Genomic DNA, 12,768 nt, shown 5'->3' with positions numbered 1-12,768 from the left:
GCTCTACCCTGGCCCTTTAAATGAAGTTGACCCTGCCATGCATCCCTCCAGACTTGGCTTATAATGCAAGGGTTTCTAGATCAGAGGTTTCCGGAAATTTGATGCAGATTTAGGGAATCCTTAGAGACAGATTTGCTTTGGGGATTTGGGATGGCTGAACGGACAGAGCTGTTTAACCAGAGCCTTGTCTCTTTTCTCACGTTTTGGAGTTTCACATGAGAGCTCGCTGGAACATAGGCTTGGCAGCTGGAAGACCATTTATTAAGCAGGACCTTTACCCCTTTCTCTCTTTTCTTCCCCTAATCATCTCCAGGCTAGCTCTGCTTTCATCTCCTGCGTTCTGAAGCCGTGGGTGTGTGCCTCACCAGGATTCATCATTTAGTGCCCATCAGCACCTAGGAAATACTGTAAGAGGGGTGACTCATGGAACAGATAGGGAAGAGATGAGTAAAGCCTGGCAGTTTCAGGGAGCGGGACCTCAGGTGCAGGACTTGAGATTAGCAGCCTTCTCACTTCATGATGCTTAGACACCAGCCTGTTGCGACCCTACTCCTGCTTGCTTTCTTTTTCTCTCCTCATGTCTCCCACGTAGGCACCCAGTCTAATGTGCTTGATATATGTCCTTGGTTACATATGATTCCCCGTAAAAATACGGAGTTCCTTTGCATGTGTTTGTAGTTTACATCAGTGGTATGGTGCTGTCTCGTTTCATACGGGTTTCTGTATGCAGGTCTGGCTCAATGCTGCTGATGCTGTGGTGATTTCCATGATAGGAAGGTCTCCACCCAGTATTCTCCGCTTCCCTAGCCTGAACTCCCTGGTACTGCAAAGTCTGGGATGCTCGGATGACAATGCCTGTAGATCCGTGCGAGAGTCTGGGGTGTGTTGCCAGGAGTGGAATTATGTGTAGCGTCACTGGCCGCAGGAAAAATGGACACTTTCAGCAGGAGATGAGGTCCTCATCTCCTCATATTCTTATTAACACTTGGTATTTTCTGTGGGTAAAGTGGTGTTGATTCTCCTATTTCCAATTACTAGTGAGGTAGGGGATCTCTTTGTATACTTGTTAGCCAGTTGGGCTTCTCCTTCTGTGACTATTCTATTTTTCCATTGCGTTTCATGTCTTTCTCTTATTGATTTGGAAAACCTACCTGTATATTCCTGATACTAATCCCATGACATTTCAGACGTTGCCAATATATATTTTTGTTAAATTAATTAATTAATTTTTGGCTGCATGGTCTTTGTTGCTGCACGCGGGTTTTCTCAAGTTGCGAGCGGGGTCTACTCTTCATTGCAGTGTGCGGGCTTCTCATTGTGGTGGCTCGTCTTTGTTGCGGAACACCGGCTCTAGGCGCGCAGGCTCAGTAGTTGTGGCGCACGGGCTTAGTTGCTCCGCAGCATGTGGGATCTTCCTAGACCAGGGCTCGAACCCGTGTCCCCTGCATTGGCAGGCAGATTCTTAACCACTGCACCACCAGGGAAGACCCAGATGTTACCAGTATTGTAAAAATTTTCTCCCTAACGTATCTGGGTTAGGTTGCTAATATTTGGTTTAAGACTTTTGCTGTCTTCCTTTAATTGCAGGTAAGAGTGAAAGTTGGATAAAAGAGGCTTTTATTGCTTTCCTGTGGAAAGTTCCACAAGGACCTTCAATTTAGTTACTTATCCTCCTGTCTATGTGCAGCCTTAAATAAATATATCTTCCAGACGTCAGCTAGAGCCCTGTCTTCGGAGCTAGGTGAAATTGCATTGAAAAACTGTTCTTTCAATTTTTTTGAAACTAGATAAAGTGAGAGAGTGGCATGGACATATATACACTACCAAACGTAAGGTAGATAGCTAGTGGGAAGCAGCCGCATAGCACAGGGAGATCAACTCAGTGCTTTGTGACCGCCTGGAGGGGTGGGATAGGGAGGGAGACGCAAGAGGGAAGAGATATGGGGATATATGTATATGTATAGCTGATTCACTTTGTTATAAAGCAGAAACTAACACACCATTGTAAAGCAATTATACTCCAATAAAGATGTTAATAAATAAATAAATAGTGCTCCTTGGGCCTGGAAAAAAAAAAAAAGGAACCCCCATGAATTCTGGGATAATGTATTATCAAGATCCCCTTTGACCTGGGGTTCTGTTGTTTCATATCAAGATGGTAACTGAATGTCCCTTTTCATTTGTTTCTAAAAGAAATTCACCCGCACCATGCATTTGACAATTTTAAGTTGATTATCTAAAGCTGAGAGAGTTGTCTCATGATGTCCTCTCTTGAATCTTTTTTTTTTTTGCGGTAAGCGGGCCTCTCACTGTTGTGGCCTCTCCCATTGCGGAGCACAGGCTCCGGACGCGCAGGCTCAGCGGCCATGGCTCAGGGGCCCAGCCGCTCCGCGGCATGTGGGATCTTCCCGGACCCGGGCACGAACCCGTGTCTCCTGCATCGGCAGGCGGACTCTCACCACTGCGCCACCAGGGAAGCCCCTATCTTGAATCTTAAGTGTTTCTCCGTGTCCTCTCTGTAGCCCCTCAACCTGCATTGCTGTAAATTCTCCTTTCATTATGCAGAGCACTTTGGCTCCCCCCAAACTTAACTGGTCACTCGGACACCCAAATGCTTAGCCAAACAAAATGTCCTCCTGTTAGACTGACACCTCTAGAAGTCAGCTGGGTTATAAACAGGTCCTGCCAAGAGAAATTACTCTTCGTGTTGCAACACCAATGAGTGATTTTGCAATAGACAACACCTAATGAGAGGCCAGGTGCCTGTTCTTCAGGATGGACGTGTTTTTTGCATTAGGGTAGGGGAGCTTCTTTGGAAGGGGAATGGTAAACATTTCCAGAGCAGAGTTGCCTTTGCTCTTTCTTCAGGAGCTAAGTCTATGCTGGTCTTAATAGTGCAGGTTGTAAAACGGATACGGATCTTGGGACCCTATGCGCTCTGACGCTTGTCCATTGTGTGATGTTGGATGAGTTGCTTATTCATACTGAGCCTCCATTTCCTCACTGTCAAATAAGGGTACTAACACCTACTTTGTGCGTTTACTTGGAGGATTAAAGGTATAATACAGAGGGTCTGGTATGATTCCTGACTTTGAGTAGGCATTCATTACGTGGTGGGCTGTTATTATATACTCCACTGTGGCAGTGGAGAATTCCGGAAGGCAACACCGACACCCAGCCCATCCTCTGGGAAGGCTGCTGGGATTCTGGAGTGGAGAGTACATGATGAGTGCTGTTTGTACCAAAGTACTGGAGAAAATGAAGGTGCACTTTCTGAAGCGTGCAATTGGATTCTCACAAAGCAGCTCCCGTATCGATGAATGATCCTTGGTTTTGGGTTCTTCATCTTTTGAAATAATTTATTGTTCCAAGGACCCTATTTGGCTTTGATTCCAGGTAGTGGAAAGAAATCCTCAAACCTCTCTTCGAGGCTAAAGATGACCATACAGAAAATTTTAACATCCTTAGAATTCAAAAAAACCTGCATGTCTACAACACAGAAAACTGCAGCATCTTCGTGGGATTCAGCGTAAAACTGAGGGGTGTTTTTCATGTCTCTATATCTGTTGGGATGTGTGGGCACAAGAGTTTTCAAACTTGCTAACTTGAAGATGGTTTACTCTATGTGCCTCTGCCCTCCCTCCTTGCAATTAGTGCAAACAAGTCAAAAGAAAATAAAGATGATGGTTTCAGTCTATCCTAAAAAAGAAGAGTTTTCATGCCACATCATCTGACTTCACTTTTCATATGTATTGATTCCAAACACGTGTGCACCAATGTGAGGTTTTGTACGGAAAAAATAAAAAAATTCTCTTGGCTTCTACAAAATATTCAGCTAGATATTTATATGGAAAAAAAATTTGGCCTTGTAAGAACAACTAGTATCATTTAATTAAATCAATGGTCTATTGAGTTCTTTCAGCTACTCTTAGGAAATGTAGCCAAGTGGACAATTTACATGATCAGTTTATATTAAACTAAAAGCCTGTATGCATCCACATTCATGGTACAGTTGAAATATAGGTTTGGCTGTTCGTGGAGCTTCACGATTCTCTTTGGAATTGGTGCTGCTTCTCCAGACAGCCATAGCACTTGTCGGCTGGAGGAGCCCTGTATCAGATCATTGCAGATCCTCTAACCCCGGTTGTCTGCCCAGGGCCTGGGCCATTTGTTTCACCCCACTCGTCACCTGGTCTGTCACCCAGTCTAGATGGACTGTGCCCAGCTGTGGAAGTGGAGAGAACTTTCTCCACTTGGGGGATTGCTGTTGCTCCCGAAGCAAGAGACACCCCCAGAGCTGCTCTGTGGCCAGGCGTGTACAAGCTGGTTGTACACGCGTGTACAACCATGGTGTTTTGAGCTGGTAGATGAATTACTTCCCCAGTCCCACGGGAGCCGTCCGGAGATGCAGTGGTTCACTTGGCCCCTTAGAAGATGGTCTTGCACGACCCGGCCAAATCGTGCTGAGCTTCCTCCCTGTTCAGGAGACTTGTTGCTGAATCAGAAATGCATGTGCTTTCAGACCGAACCATTGCTCTGGGCATTTGTTCTTTTGCTTGCTTGCTGTTCCTCCCACTTCTTATAGTAGTAAGACTTAGAATATTCTTTGAGGAACCATTCCTGACTCAACCCTTGGTCCAGTTTAGATGGGGCTCGTTATCCCTCTTTCCTCCACCCAGTTCCAGGATTTCAGAGGATTAAGCTAATCAGCATATCTGTCCTCCCTGGCACCGTGACTGCCTCAGGAATGGGCACATGACTCAATTTGGGCCAGTGAGGAGTAGGCTCAGGATTTTCACTGGAGCTGTTGGGGAAGAGAAACTCTCTTTCCACTGGTTTGGAGCTAGAAGGCTAATCTTGGAGCTACCAGGGGCCACCATAGGAGGAAAGGCTATGTGAGCATGAAGTCCACCTGAAGGAAATTTGTACAAAGGGAGATCTGCACAGAGGGATGAAAAGAGGCACATCCTGACGTACTGAGTGCCCAGATCCAGCCATGCCTGAAGCCATCTCACTCCTGACTTGCCAGATATTATGGACAATATATTCCCATTAGGCGCTTTTTTTTGCCACTCAATCACAGCAAGAGTCCTAACTCACATGTGTTCAGAGGATTGGGGATTGAGACGTATATTGATAGCTGATGGTAGTATAATTGCATTAATAATATTCTAGAACATTTTGAGATAAAATGATGAATGTACTCCTTTAGCTGCAAAAACTTCACTCTTCCCTCCTCACCCCATTTCTGTGGCCCCTTCCAAAGAGGATATCTCCCATTAGCCTTTTACTTCCCTCCATCTCCCCATGCCCTCCTCCCAAGAATATTTGCTAATTCTAGTGGATGTTTATGAAACAAATGCCCTTACATCCCTGTTTTCCTTCCTTTGGAAGCAGCGAGATGAGAAGAGTAGGCAACCCTGTGCTTATGTAGGAAATAATAATATTTAAAAAAGAGACAGGAAATTATATCCATTATAAGCTTTTTCTTTTTTTTCTTTTTTAGAATTGTAGCTTATGAGTTTATCTACGCCCGCTATAGTCATAATTACAATTTAATATCTGCATACAAAAGCTATGTAAAAATCCATTTTTCCCAAATATACAAATTTTCATTTTGGATAGTTTAAAACATTTTGATCACAGATTTCAATAGAGTTTTAGGCTGAAAAAAATATTACCGATCTAGCAATATCACTTAACACCGTTTGCAAAACAAATCTTCCGATGACTGTAAATCTTTTCCTATTCTGTTGAATTTTTCTGATTCTCAGGACATGAAAACATGATGGGGGATAAAAGGTGTTTTCTCTGAAGAAAGGCTTCATAACTAATTTGGCTCTATAATCAGATGAAAAATGCCAATTAGGAAGAACTAAAAGAAAGGGGTGGCATAATGTCAACTCATGCATGCCCTGACATCTTCTATGTCAGCAATACACATATAATCAAAGTGTCTTCCTTTGTCTTGCATTGTGCTCCGTAACGTACATGGGTATCGTCTGCATCCTGAGGAGGACAGAGTTAAATCTGATTGTCTTGTGCATAAGGTGGGTCAGCTTTAACTGTGCAACAGAAAGCCACAAACAGCATTGTATCTGCACGATATTGCTCTTGAAGGCGGCATTAATGAATGTAGAAACACACTAGAAATGCACACTTTTTGCATTTGCAAACATTTGTACAGCACAGTAAAACTTCTGTGATAAGGCCAAACCTTTTTTTCCCTTAGTCTGTGTGTGTGTGTGTGTGTGTGTGTGTGTGTGTGTGTGTGTTTAAAGTTTTTATTTTTCTTTTAAAGATTAAAGTAAAATGTTTCAATTGTAAAAAATACACACCGGGCAAATCCTTACCTGGATAATAAATATCTACATCACAGTACAATAAAATTTCTTCTCTATAAAATTTAAATATGGATTATAGTCTGTCCCTATCAAAAGAAACACTATGCTAATATCTCCATATTATTAAAATAACAGGAAAAATTATGAGCTTATTTTAGAACCTTGATGCCGTAGCCATTGGAAAGGACAACGAAATTCAAATGTCTGTAAGCGTTCTCCTTTTGAAGAGGAACTGTGGCCTGGTTATTCACTTCAATTCAGTTTACGAAAAAGGTTTAGCCTTACAAATGCTGGCTACGTTTCAAAAACCATGAGACCAGTTTCATATTTTATGACTCATGCAGCAAAAGGTCAACATGACACGAATGGGTTAGAGGTCCATAGAATAAAAATGTATCACGGACAGTGACATGCTTTGAGGGCATCCGCAGTTCATGGAGGCTGGGTCTGAGGGGGTTTAGGGCTGAGGAGGAACCAAGCCTGCACCCCTGTTCACTCAGAGGCGACGCGGGGGTGGAGCCGGGCTGGGCGGTCCGATGACCGCGCTGCAGGTGGAAGAGGCGTCTCTCGGGGCGCAGGTGAGAGGCATCACAGGGCTGAGGCAGCAACACGGCAAAGTGTGCCATTGAGGACCGAGGCTCATGTGACTAGCAGAAGCTCGGAGGCGGCATGTGGTGTTTTGAGCAGAATCGTAAAGAAGAAAAGATCTTAACTTTTGTCACTATTTCTAGAAATGCTTCACGTCTAATTGAAGAGCAAAGTACACTTGAGGGTCACACACACACACACATACATACACACACACACACACCGGACACCCCAAATTTAAGTGATTTATAAATAGGAATCCCAGTTGTACGGTGTGTTCTCCTCTACTGGGATGTCTCCCCGCTGGGAAGGGTTTCAGTCAGTCCACATTTGATTTGAAAGTCTGGACAACATAAGAAAACATGTTTAAAATAATCCAGAGCAGATCCCTCCTAATCGAGTTTTATAGGATGGAGTCTTGAGGTGCACTAAGTACCTCAATCAGTTACAGAAGGAATGAGTCACCTTGACCACTGGGGTTGTGCTTTCAGTCCTTATGGCCTTTCCTTTGAACCTGAAGTACCTGAAGGCTTGTCCTACTCAGTATAAAGTAGTCAGCCCTCGACAAGATTTTTAGATCAGGGGTTTGCCTGCTTAAGGCAATCGTGTAGGGAGCCAAGGGTCACACATACTTACTTGGGGCTGGTTGGGTGGCTGTAGATCTACCAAACTGCTGGGCCAGTGGCCAATCCTGTTAATCCCTAAAGTACTGCAGTGCAGCTTTAGATCAGGCTGTTAGCTACACTGAATCTGGGGGTGTCTGATGCACTGGGGAATCTCTGTCAAACAAACTGAGGGGACTTTCCTGGGGAGCTTTGCTGACCGAGGAGAACCTCCAGGATCCGCCTGCTTGCTTTTCTCTCCTTCCCTTCGGAGGGAAAACCTGCCCCACCCTGAAAAGCTTCTCAGAGTTGCCCCAGAGCAGAGAAGGTGATGAAACGCTTATGTTTCAAAGAGTAGTTCTCCAAGGAGAGTCAATGGAGGGAGCTGAGATGTTAACATGAGGGCTTGAGGAGACTGGCTAGAGGCTGCCTAAGAAAACAGAACCAAAACACTGTAGATAAGTCAAAGCCAGTAGTCTGCCCGTGAACTTCATGTTCATAATTTCAACCTCTCCACCTATTTCCTTTCTCCGGTTAGCAAGTTCCATAGCGCTGTTCTTGTTTTCTTTCCTCCCCAGAAGCCAGTATAATTGCTTTAGCACTTTAAACAAATCATTTTCCTCCCAGATTATTTCTGGTCACACTTGGGATTTTTAATGCTGTTCTTCCTTTCCCAAAGCCATCATGCCTTTCTCTAAATAACTGATGAGAAGTATGTCAAATTCCTATTTTGAATCAACACCACATATACTTTCCTTAACTGTTAAGAGGGCCACAATTTCTGTCTAATAAAGTTAGAAGTTTGAATGTGAAAGAAACCATCAAAAGAACCTGATCCCCCCTTCTCCCATCCCCCAAACTAGTACAGTATTAAGGACGGGAAGGATTTTAGAGTTCATGACCTACCTATTCATCAGGTGAGAAAACCAAGACTCAAGGTCACACATCTACCACTTGACAGCACACACTAGAACTCAGGCACCCTGGCTTCTGGGCTAGTTAAAAAAGAATGAATCCACGTGGTTTTTAGGCAAGTTTCACTGATATGGCTTATTTTCCCAAATACTTCCAGGATAAGGCAGTACAAGGCAGGCAGAGGAATAGTTTCTGTCTACCATGCCAGTGAAGAATGAGATACATTCGATTGCATGGGTATATCCTTTGCCCGTCTTCTGACATTGAAGTGACCAGGGGCACCATGTGCCGTCTGGGCACACCCTACTCCAGCGTTTGTCACTGGGGAGGCTGGTTGGGCAGGGAGGGTGAGTGAGGGTTCGTGTGCATGGTCTACAGGTGTTTCCTGCTGAGTGTCTTCCAGGGCAAGGCTATCAGAGGGACAGAGAGGGTCAGTGGCCGCACCAGGCTTTGTTTGGTGAGAGCCAAGCCTCAGAGTCAGAGGGAAAAGGGGCCTAGGACACACTTGTAAGTAAAGCAAAGAGCCTGAGGATCTAAGAGCAGAAGGAAGCAACCTCAGAGCATCGGGATGAGAGGAGGCTCTAAGAGCGCTGCATTGCCTTCAACTTAGAACGCAACTGCACTCATCTCTCCCCGGCATCCCTCCAGAACAAGACTTAGATTTCAGCTTGTTATCGCTCCTTGGCCAGAAGGGTTGATCCATAGGGAGGTGTGTTGTCGGCTCAGCAGAGATGCAATCAGGCCGAATAACCTCAGGAGTTTGGGAGGTGAGGGGTCAGATGTCACCGAACAGCGACAACACCGTAAAATAGGTTTGATTTTTGTGGGAATTTTCTCTGAGCCTAAACTGTAAGAAGCCTTCTTACTATGAGGTAACACTAGGTGAATTTTTGGGAACTGTTGAGTCACTGACATTCGTGAAGACTTTGAATTTCTTTGGGCTTACTGCAAGAAATTATTTTCCTAGTTGGCCTCAATCAAACACCTGCACATCTTTGAGTCATGCCCTTGTATAACTCGAATTAAATCATAGGATTGTAACAATTATAGTGAAAGGACAGCTAATTGTTGGGAAACAAATATTCCTATACATTCCAGGTTAGGCTGCTAAGAGAGAATAAAGAGTGCTGAAAACAGCATGCTCTTGAATAGGTAAAAATTTGTTCAGACCTTTCCCTAGTAAGCTGAAAGCCACATCTAACCAAAGGGGGTCTGCAACGTGCTAATCTGAGTGCTGCAAAAATCAGGATAGGTTCAAGATGACGATATTGTCTTGGTTTTAAGTCTTCTTTAGTCTTCTGCCGCACCATTCTGCTTGCTCCAGTCTCTGACTGGGACAGATGGGAGCTGGTGATGGCTTGGTGCTGGTGAATTAATGATTGTCCCCTGCCACCTCCACAACTGTAAAACCTCCAAAGCATTCACATCAAAGGACTGGAGAACAAAATGCAGTAGTTACAAGTACCCGCATTCAAGGGGCAATTTCATCCATGTCTAGGCCAAGGACTACCTCCCCTTTCCCCCAAACAATCCCTCCCAACACAGAGAAATAAAGGAACAAACAAAAAAGAGCTAGGCAATGGAATGAAATGACACCCAGCAGTGCTGTTGGAATTATGAGAATGAGTCAGTCTAATCCTCAAACACTTCCAAGAACAATGGGGGAAAGAGTTCCGTGGGGCATTCCACCTTCATGTGCAGGAAGCGGCTGGCATGGCAGGCTCCAATCATCCGCAGATCTGTCACCTTCATCAGGAGTTTTGGCCAAAAGTGAGTCACGTGGTGTTTCCGGTAATTGATATAGTGTTCAAAGGCCAGCAGGAAACTATCTTGGTATTTTTCTATTCTCTCAACACAGGCAAGCCCCGGGCGGTCTGAGGGGAAGAAAGAAGATGGAGGTTAATTTGGAGGCAGAAACGAGAAGGCTTGCCTGGTCCAGTTCAAGCCCTTTCATGTGAAGTGGGCTGATCTGGGGACTTTCAACTCCTAGGAATGGGCATGGAGGCTATAGGAACTCTGGGGCATCAGGGACCAAGGTACCAGGGAGTGGCATAACTTACATGAAGCGAGTCAATGCTTTGTTCAGATAAAAGTCTCTAGTTTGGACAAATCACCTCCTTGGGTGTGAAGGGGGATGCCTCCCTCCTAGGCTACAGAAAGAGAAGCCTTGCCTAGAGAGCTGAAATACTCTGCATAATAAGGAAGGGTTTTGACAAGCATGGAAATGCAGAGAAGAGAGAGGTGTGAAAAGAGATTACGAAGATCTCAGGAGGCCTGGATGCCAGAGGAGGAATGTCCGATGGGAAGAAACGCTGGTGAAGACAAAGCAGCAGGATATCAAATTTTAGTTGTTTACCTTCCCGCCCCTTATACCTTTGGTTGCTACCGTAGCAGCCCTGGGTTGGTGGTGTCTTGGGAAATTAAAATGAAAAGAAAAGGGGACGTGAGCGACGCTAGGGTCACCCTGTGCAGAGAAGAGTCACAGTGGGAAGCTGGAGCTAGAGGAGACCACGACCATGTACAGCCCAGGAAACCTCCCCAAGTCTTGGGAGGACCACTGGTGTAGGAGAGGAATCAAGGCAGTTTCAAAAAAATGACAGAAGGATGTCAAAAGAAGGCCGGATGACGGGGGAATATCTAGGCTGCAAGCGATTGGGTTGCAAAAGTGGGTACAGAGGGACTGTACCTCAACATAACAAAGGCCATATATGACAAGCCCACAGCTAACATCATACTAAATGATGAAAAGCTGAAAACTTTTCTTCTAAGATAGAGGACAAGACAAGGATGCCCACTCTTGCCACTTTTATTCAGCATAGGATTGCCAGTCCTATCCACAGCAATTAGGCAAGAAAAAGAAATAAAAGACATCCAAATTGGAAAGGAAAAAGTAAAACTGTCACTATTTGCAGATAACATTCCCAACTGCATCAAAAAGAATAAAATACCTAGGAATAAATTCAACCAAGGAGGTAAAAGACCTATACACTGAAAACTATAAGACACGGATGAAAGAAATTGAAGAAGACACAAAAAGTGGAATAATATCCCATGCTCATGGATTGGAAGAATTAATATTGTTAAAATGTCTATGCTACTCAAAGCAATCTGCAGATTCAATGCAATCCCTATCAAAATTCAATGGCATTTTTCACAGAAATAGATTAAACAACGCCAGAATTTGTACGGAGACATAAAAGACCCCGAATAGCCAAAGCAATCTTGAGAAAGGAAAACGGAGCTGGAGGTGTCACACTCCCTGATTTACAATAATATTACAAAATTATAGTAATCAAAACAGTATGGTATTAGCATAAAAACGGACACATAGATCAATGGAACAGAATAGAAGGCCTAGAAATAAACCCATGCATATGTGGTCAATTAGTTCACGACAAAGGAGCCAAGAATATACAACAGGGAAAGGACAGTCTCTTCAATAAATGGTGTTGGGAAAACTGGATAGCCACATGCAAAAGTATGAGACTGGACCCCTGTCTCATATCATATACAAAAATTAGCTCAAAATGGATTAAAGACTTGAATATAAGACCTGAAACCATAAACTCCTAGAAAAACATAGGTGGTAAGCTACCTGGCCTAGGTCTTGGTAACGATTTTTTGGATTTGACTCCAAAAGCAAAAATAAGCAAGGAGAACTATGTAAAACTAAAAATCTTCTGCACAGCAGAGGAAACCATCAACAAAATGAAAAGGCAACTTACTGAATGGGAGAAGATATTTTCAAATCATATATCTGATAAGGGGTTAATATCCAAAATATATAAAAAACTCATACAACTCAATAGCAAAAAGCCAACCAATCCACTTGAAACATGGGCAGAGGATCTGAATAGACATTTTTCCAAAGAAGACATACCAGTGGCCTACAGGGACATGAAAAGATGCCCAGCATCACTAATCATCAAGGAAATGCAAATCAAAACCACAATTAGATATCACCTCATACCTGTCAGAATGGCTATTATCAAAAAGAAAAATAACAAGGGAACGCTTATGCACTATTTTGGGGAATGTAAGTTGGTACAACCACTGTGGAAAACAGTATGGAGGTTCCTCAAAAAATTAAAATAGAGCTACCATATGACCCAACAATCCCACTTCTGGGTATTTATGGAAGAAAACAAAATCACTAAGTCATCAAAGACATATCTGCACCCCCCATGTTCTCTGAAGCATTATTACAATAGCTAAAGTGTGGAAACAACCTAAGTGTCCATTGATGGATGAATGGATAAAGAAGACGTGATTCACACACACACACACACACACACACACACACACACACACACACACAC

The 12,768-nt window shown here is 43.8% G+C and overlaps 1 protein-coding gene across 11 annotated transcripts in view; it reads right to left on the bottom strand.

The window, feature by feature from the left end:
* Nucleotides 1–5,471: 5,471 nt before the first annotated feature.
* Nucleotides 5,472–12,768, bottom strand: part of THRB (thyroid hormone receptor beta) — a 392,336-nt gene continuing 385,039 nt past the window's right edge. For all 11 annotated transcript variants that reach the window (XM_027086498.1, XM_027086499.1, XM_027086497.1 and 8 more), the window contains one exon: nucleotides 5,472–10,323. In XM_027086498.1, coding sequence (XP_026942299.1) covers nucleotides 10,082–10,323 — 242 coding nt within the window. In that variant the 3' untranslated portion in view covers nucleotides 5,472–10,081. The remainder of the gene's footprint in view (nucleotides 10,324–12,768) is intronic.

Source organism: Aethalodelphis obliquidens, unplaced genomic scaffold (genome assembly GCF_003676395.1).
Source record: "Aethalodelphis obliquidens isolate GAN/ISIS:26980383/991018 unplaced genomic scaffold, ASM367639v1 scaffold56, whole genome shotgun sequence".
Taxonomy (NCBI): Eukaryota; Metazoa; Chordata; class Mammalia; order Artiodactyla; family Delphinidae; genus Aethalodelphis; species Aethalodelphis obliquidens.
Note: the sequence above shows the minus strand (reverse complement) of the source record. Positions and strands in the feature narration are given on the sequence as shown.